The sequence below is a fragment of the Gekko japonicus genome, unplaced genomic scaffold (genome assembly GCF_001447785.1).
Source record: "Gekko japonicus isolate JY-2015 unplaced genomic scaffold, Gekko_japonicus_V1.1 scaffold16, whole genome shotgun sequence".
Lineage (NCBI taxonomy): Eukaryota > Metazoa > Chordata > Lepidosauria > Squamata > Gekkonidae > Gekko > Gekko japonicus.
This window is the reverse complement of record NW_015169777.1, coordinates 1,638,257-1,646,544: the sequence shown is the minus strand read 5'-3', so window position 1 is coordinate 1,646,544 and position 8,288 is coordinate 1,638,257. Positions and strand designations below refer to the sequence as shown.

The following is an 8,288-nucleotide window of genomic DNA, read 5'->3' as shown; positions in this document are numbered from 1 at the left end:
CCTACCAGTATCTAAATTTTCTTGTAGACAGTGGAAGGTGAGCTGCGCTCCCATTCTGCTCAGGGGTAGGCCTTTTCTGCCTATAGCTGTTTATTTTGCTTTAAAAATTTCTTTATACATATGGCTTGGTGTTGAAATAAACTCATCAAAGAAACCTGTAAGTAACTTTTTCATTAGAAATTTTCCAATCTTGTGTTCTGTTCAGTCCTTACAAAACTTGTAATGTAGAAAATAGTGAAAGCCAAAATAATTATTTTGCCTGAGCTAGAGATTTAGGGTATTTCTCTACAGGAGCTTCCTGATCATCTATGTGAATACTTTATCACTAAACTGGAAGTATAGAGTTTATGAGAAATGAAGAACAGGATTACAGTGTCAGCTGCTTTTATTTTAATGGGAATGTGTAGTCATTTTTTCATAGGAATGGTAGAAACTTAATTGTTTTTCTGAAAGGGTGCTGCTGGTTTGCCAGGTCCTCCAGGAATTAGAGGAAAACCCGGTCCCATGGTATGTATTATCATTTGAATTTTGTATTCTTTGACACTAGTTAATATTTTTATGACTAAGAATATCTAAATGGATGAGGGCTGACTTATCTGGTGCACCTTGTCATACAATAAAAGTGATTTAATTAAAATAAGAGAATTACCATGCAATTGGGAACAGGGCTGCCAACAGAGGGGACTGGGAGGGACAAAATTCGAGGGGGGGGGGCAAGTCAGCTGGAGGGCCCTTGAAGCCAGCCTCAGGATGCATTCAGCCAAAGGTCTTTCCATTTATTTTTAAGATGCAGTTCTTGCTGAAGCTACTAGGGCACAGGGAAGCCTGCACACATTAAAAGACCATGTGCTATCAGATAGATTTCCCTTTCTCCAGGATTAATACAAACGTGACTAATAGATTATACTAAGCCCCGCCAACCAAACCAGCACTGGAGTAAGACAAGACAGCACACTGATGGCTGCTACAGTAATTGCCAGCCTGCAGCTTGCCAGCAAGGTCATTTTCTATAATAGCCTAGCCTTTCTGTCTTCTTTTCCTTGTACCCAGCTCAGCCAGACCTTACAAAGCGGTAATTACCTTTCCCCCTCTTTTCCTTGATTTCTCTCCTTTTCCACACTTTTCTCATTAATTTCTCTCCCTCCTCCTAATTTTTCCATGCCCTCATTTATTTTCAGTTCTTGGTCTCAAGTCTGTCTCATCACTCTCCTGCTTGGCAACAGAATGTACTTAATAGTAGTACAGTAACAAACCTTAGTTAATATTATGAAAAGAAGAGGGAAGTGTTAAGATTTCCCAGTGATCTAACAAAGGAGTAAAAGGATGCTTCCCCTGCTCCTCTACCCTTTGCATGCATAGTAACGGAACATTAGTCTGTTTTAGCGGTTATACATGTAGAACAGAAAGTAGAACTACCAGTTCAGGCACTGGGTTGTTATCACTATTCTTGTGTTTGTAGAAGATCTAATAGCCCTTTGTAGAGGCTATTTTGCTATATAACAAGTGATGTAATCTTTTTTAATATCATTAAAACTTAGATTTATAATAAACACCATACCCAGTCTTTCTCACCAGTGGGGACTCAAAGCTGCATTGTTTTCCTGTCCTCCATTTTACCCTTGCAATAACCCTGTGAGGTAGGTCTGTGTGAGAGTGTTTCACCCAGCAACCTTCCATGGTGGGTTGGAGATCTGAGTATTAGAGACACAATAGTGGTTTTGGATCACTTCAGCCCCCTCAGCCTAGATGAAGTTGACAAATTGCTCCTAGCTGTTCGCCCTACCTCATGCTGCCTTGATCTGTGCCTGTCATGGCTAATTAAAGCCGGTCATGATGTGTTTCGAGGCACCTTGAGGGAGATTATCAACAAGTCCCTCATTGAGGGACAGTTCCCTGGGGTGCTTAAGGAAGCAGTGGTCCGCCCACTTCTGAAAAACCCATCCCTGGATCCAGCTGAATTGGCCAACTATCGGCCGGTTTCCAATTTGCCCTATTTGGGCAAATTAATAGAGAGGGCGGTGGCAATTCAGCTACAGAGCTTTTTGGATGACGCTTCCATCTTAGATCCCTTCCAGTCCAGTTTTCACCCTGGACACAGGATGTAAACGGCGGCTGGTCCGACTCCAGACCAGAAAATCTGGACCGGGCATTACAAGCCGTGGCTAGTTGGCTTAGGCTGAGCTGGCTGAAACTGAATCCAATGAAGACGGAGGTCCTGTGTTTGAGTCGGGGCGGTTCGGGGGTGGTGATCCCACTCCCAACCTTCAATGGGGCGCCGTTGGTGCCAACACCGGAGTTTAGGAGTGCTCTTGGATGCCTCCTTAACAATGGAGGCCCAGGTAGCAGCCACTGCCAGGTTGGCCTTTTACCATCTTTGGCTGATTAGGCAGCTGGTTCCCTTCCTCGACCGCACTGACCTGGCAACAGTGATCCATGCGATGGTCACCTTGAGACTAGACTACTGTAACGCTCTCTACATGGGGCGGCTCTTGTTGCATATTCGGAAGCTACAGCTAGTGCAGAATGCTGCGGCCAGGCTCCTGATGGGTCTCCCCAGGTGGGAGCACATCCAGCCTGCTCTGAGGACACCGCACTGGCTGCCAAAAACATACCGAGTTTGCTTCAAGGTGCTGGTTCTTACTTTTAAAGCCCTATATAGCCAGGGTATGGCATACCTGAGGGACCGCCTTTCCCCATACATACCCCAGAGAGCACTACGGTTGGGGTCTCAAAACCGATTGACCCTCCCGGGCCCTAAGGATGCCAGGTTTGCTACCACCAGGGCCAGGGCTTTCTCAGTGGCAGCTCCATACTGGTGGAATGAGCTCCCGGAGGAGATCAGGGCCCTGCGGGATCTTTTACAGTCCTGCAGGGACTGCAAGATGGAGCTCTTCCACCAGGCTTTCAGCTAAGAAGCCGCCACCACTACAGAGCTCTAGAGTCCTGGCCCTTGGGTCTGACATCTAGCCCTTGTTTCAGAAAGATCATGAGCAGAAGGATTGTTAGATCTCCAGGCGCATTTTTCAAAGTACGCCATTGTAAATAATTAATTGATAATTACCAGCACTTTATAAATCTGAATTTATAACATGAACTGTTTTAGATGATTTTATGTAGATTTTAATTGTATTTATGTGTTAAATTGTGCATTGATTGATGTGAGCTGCCCTGAGCCCAGGTGGAATCTTTGTCCAGGGACCCATGGTGGTTCTCGGCAGCCCCAATTGGGAAATAATTTGTTTTCTTTCAGTTTACCAACAGTTAAGAGCCGTTCAGAATGCAATGGACTCCTCAGTTTCCCATTAGGGCATTCAAATCCAGGTTCAGATCCCCACTTGTGCCCTGGAAGTTTGCTGGGTGATCATGGTAACACACTCTCAGCCTAACAACCTCACAGGAGCCCATGTCCCTTTACAGTACGACTCCCCAGCCCAGCTACAGAGCAAGCCTCCTTCTTCCCCGAGCCCCCAGGCGGGTGCCATGGCTGCCTTACTCAGTCCTTGGCTCAGAAGGCTTGCACACAGCAGGAGCCCAGCATGCCTCTGCTGCCGTAGACCAGCACCCGGGGAGCCTCTGCCTCAGCCATACTGCTCGGTCCACCTGTCACTGCCTCCTGGGAGGGCTCAATGTGCTCCGCCTCCACCCAGGCCACAAGGCTGGCCGATCCCTTGGTGGGCAGCGATAGGCCAAAGCAGAGGGGCGAGTCAGCTGCAAGCAGAGCCCTTGGCTGGGAAGGGAAGCGTGCTCCCTCTCGCATGCAGGCAAACTTAAACCCTGCATGGAGGATGGGGATCTGGGAGCGCACAAGTCTTCGGCTGGTCACTTCAATCAAGTGTTGCTTGGGCTGCCAGCCTCCATGCTGTTCTCCCTCTTTGCTGCCTCTTCCTCCTTCTCCTCTACCTCTGCCTTGCATTGCAGGCCTAAGCCGCCACAGACCAGTGTGCAGGTAGCAGCATGGGGAGGAGAGGAGAAGAAACCCCACCTCAGTTAACAGAGAGACACTTTCAAGGCTGAGGGAAGGAAGAAGATGGCAAGAGGGGGGAGAGACACAGCCACGCTTGGCAGCCTGACTCGAGGAGGCAGTTTCCGCAGCTGGGAGAAAGAGGGTGGGCAGCAGCAGGAGAGGAGAGCAGATGAGGGAAGCGGGCCGAAAAATAAAATGAAAAATAGGTAGTCGGGGGGGGGGCGAGCTGGATAGGAAGTTGGGAGGGTGAGCCCCCAGGGGCCCCACCCTAGCTGCGGGCCTGGCTACAGCACACTGCATTGACACTTTCATTGAGTTATCTACGATGACCCCAAGATCTTTTTTCCTTTCTGTCTCAGCCAATATTTGAGTTTGGGATTTTTTGCTCCAGTATGCATCATTTTACACTTACCAACATTGAACTTCATTTGCCACATTGTTGCCCACTCACCCAATTTGTGCAGATCCCCCTAGAGCTCTTCACAGTTGCCCTTGGTTTTCACCATCCTGAATAATTTTGTGTCATCTGCCAACTTGGCCACTACAGTATTTGCCCCTAGTTCCAGATCATTTATGTACAAATTAAATAGTACAGTCCCCAGTAGTGATTCTTGTGGGACCTCACTTCTTACTTAATTGTGAGAATTGTCCATTTATTCCTACTCTTTGCTTCCTGTCATTTAACCAGTTTTTAATCCATAAGAGAACCCATCCTGTTATCTCATGACTGAAAAGTTTACTTAGGAGTCTTTGGTGAGCTACCTTGTCAAAAGCCTTTTAAAAGACCAAGTATATAAAGTCTACCAGATCACCGTTACCTACATGCTTGTTCACTTAGAACTCCAAAAGGTTGGTGAGGCAAGACTTTGCAAGAGCCATGCTGAGTTTTCCTCAGCAGGCTTCATTCTTCTATGTGCCTAATAATTCTATCTTTGATTACAGTTTCTACTAATTTGCCTGGACATACGTTAGGCTGACTGTCTTGTAATTTCCTGGTTTCCTACTGGACCCCTTTACAAAAACTGGTGTAACATTTGCTGTTTAGTGATAGGTTACATATACAGGTTAGTAGATCAACTATCTCTCGTTTCCGTTTCCTAACAACTGTAAGGGTGTATGCCATCAGGACCTGAAGACTCATTGTATTTTAATTTCCCCAGTAGGTCTAGAGCTTTAGCTCTTGTCACTTCAATTTGACTCAGTTCTTCAGACTCCCTTCCTAAAAATAGGGGCTGTGGCATGGGTATGTGCCTCACACTTCCCATGATTTATAGTGCTTCTCTGCCATCTCTACATCTTCCTTTAGCAATCCCTTTATTACCTTGTCATCCAGAGGCCCAACTGCTTCACTGGCCAGGTTCCTGCTCTGAATATATTTAAAGAAATGTTCTTTGTTTGTCTTGAAGCTTTTAGCAACCTGCTCCTCAAAATCTCTTTTTGCTTACTTAATTATTGACTTACATTTCTTTTGCCAGAGCCTGTGGTCCCTTCTGTTCAATTCCTTAGGGCAGACCTTCCACTTTTTAAAAGAAGCCTCTTTATTTTTTATAGCTTCCTTGACTCGCATTGTTAACCACGTAGGCAGTCTTTTAGACTTAGCATTGCCTTTCCTAAACAGTGGGAATGCATTCTATCTGGGCTTCAATTAGTGTAGTTTAAAATAACTTCCACGAATCCTCTAGGGATCTGACTCTCTTGTGTTTCTCGTTCAGATTCCTTTTAACTAGTCCCCTCATTTTGTAAAGTTCCCTCTTTTGAAATCAAATGTGACTGAGGAATTTCAGACAGGCGATACATTCCAGTTCAGGAACGGTTCCCAAATGGTTTCTGGTCTGACATTTCAGACAGAACCGTTTTAGAACCGGTTCCCTACCGGAATATATTTGTACTTTCACACACAAACGCTTCTGTCCCGTTCAGGAAACAGTGCTGTCCTGTTCAGGAAACGGGGCTGAACCATTTTACCTGTAAACCACTTCCAAGTAGCCTTCAGTTTCTTCTCCCGGATCTGAAATGTTTTTCCCCGCTGTTTTTCGCCCATGTGGGTGATCTCCGGCTTTTTTTTTTTGAACGTTGGATTTAGAGTGCTATAGCGCTATAACACAACAGCAAAACAGCATTATAGCAACCCCATTGGAATGCCTGGAGTGTTGTGTTTTAGTGCTATAGCGCTCTAAAGCGAACATTTTTTTAAAAAAAAAAAGCCGGAGATCGCCTGCACGGGCAATAAACGGCAGGAAAAAGCGGGAGAAAGCAGTGCGGTCTGAAATGGCAAACTGCTTCAGATACAGCTGTTTACTGGTAGGGGAAAGCCCTGTGTGAAATGGCAGCCCTATTTACTCCACGACGGATCAAAACCGGCTTAAAAGGGGTAATGTGAAATTCCTCAGTTTTGGACTTCAGGGGTAGCTTTCCATTGACCTGAATGCTGAATTTAATAGCTTTGTGGTTACTGTTCCCAATTGGTTTAACAATCTCTACATCCCACTCCAGGTCTTGAGACCTGTTCAGAACCAAATCCAAGATAACTACCCCTCAGGTTGGCTCTGTGACCAACTGTTCCAGTGCACAGACATTTATGATGTCTAGGGATTTCATTTCTACAGCATTACTTGAGCACATGCTTACCCATGTTTATACATGTTTACCCATTCAGTTTGAGGGTACTTGAAGTCTGCCAGTATCATTACATTACCTGCTTTAGTCACATCTCTTACTTCCTTTTCCATCTGAAGACCAGCCTCAAGGGTTTGATTAGGTGGTGGGCTATAGTACACCCCCACTTTTAAGTAACCCTTAGGCCCCAATATTTCCACCCATATCATTTCCATTGGGGAGTTAATTTCCCTGATGTCTTCTAGTCATATATATAGGCAGCATTCTAAGAAATTGAAGTTCATTCTTGCTTCACGTATACCCATCTAGCTGTCTTTCTGTTACTTGTGCTCTAAAAGTGTATGAGTTGTACAATACACAATAAATTGTGTGGCACAAGTAAATTGCATAGCAGGAAGTAATGGAGAAAACATGGAACAAACCACAAACTGAATGGGGAGGTTTGTTCACCTGTTGAAAGAAACTGCATTGCCTTTAAACAGGGATTGCAGAAAGCCCAAAAAACAGCTGAGCAATGGGAAGCAGTCTGCTCCCCACCACTCAGCTGTTTCAGGCTATCTTGTACAGTCCCTTTAAACTTTAAAGAAACTGCAGAAGACAGCCTGAAAAACAGCTGAGCAGTGGGGAGGCACTCCCAGTCACTCAGTTGTTTTGGGCTGTCTTGTGCAATGCCTTTAAACTTTAAAGGGACTGCAGAAGACAGCCCGAAAAGCAGCTGAGCAGAGGGGAGTACCTCCCTGCTGCTCAGCTATTCTTGCGGCCTTCATGGGGAACAGAAAGCAGGAGTTTGAAGGGACGGTAGACCTGTCACAAACTTTGGTTCACAAACCATGAACAGGATAAAATTAGTGACAAAGTTTGCTTCATGGTTCAGTTTGTACCGATCAGTAGTGAGCCTGAATCTAGTTGAACTAAATCTGTATTTGGAGACATGAGACACTGAAAGAGTTTGGTTGGCTGGAGAAAAAACTGAGATATAGCAGGCATGAGAGAGAACAAAATACAGAAAGTTCGTACTACTTGAATGGAAAATTATTTGTAGATTCCAGATAGGTTCTCTAAAGTTCCTTAAATAGACCTAGCCACCATGGCTTATTTCCTCACTTGCCACTTAGGCTAATAACTTGCACGAAACATAATCTTTCTAACTTGCCACTTAGACTAATGACTTCCACGCAGGTTTATTTTCCTCACTTGCCACTTAGGCTCATAACTTCCACACAGACTTATTTTCCTCACTCAGTCCCTTCACACACTTTACTAATTTTCTCCCTCTCTCTGCAATCCAATCAACTCTGCCCCCCATGATACAGCTACCATCTAATCATAGCACACTTTAGTCACCCATCCAGCCCCCCTCCCAGCCAGATGTGGTGTAGTGGTTAAGAGCAGCAGACTCTAATCTGGAGAACTGGGCTTGATTTCCTGCTCCTCCACATGCAGCCAGCTGGGTAACCTTGTGTCAGTCGCAGCTCTCTCCGAACTCTCTCAGCCCCATCTACCTCACAGGGGGTCTGTTGTGGGGAGAGGAAGAGAAGGCAATTGTAAGCCGCTCCGAGACTCCTTGCGTAGTGAAGAGCAGGGTATAAAACCAACTCTTCTTCTTCTTTCTTACTCACAGGCCTGCATTTTAAATTACAACAACATGCATGTAAATTGTCATATTAAAACCTAGAAATAAAACACATACACAATATTTATGTAGTGA

General features: G+C 45.3%; 1 protein-coding gene across 1 annotated transcript in view; it reads left to right on the top strand.

Annotated features, from left to right (window-relative positions):
• COL24A1 (collagen, type XXIV, alpha 1) overlaps window positions 1-8,288 on the top strand; it is a 346,183-nt gene that overhangs the window by 119,218 nt on the left and 218,677 nt on the right. Inside the window, exon 18 of the mRNA XM_015416682.1 lies at window positions 454-507. Coding sequence (XP_015272168.1) covers window positions 454-507 — 54 coding nt within the window. The remainder of the gene's footprint in view (window positions 1-453; window positions 508-8,288) is intronic.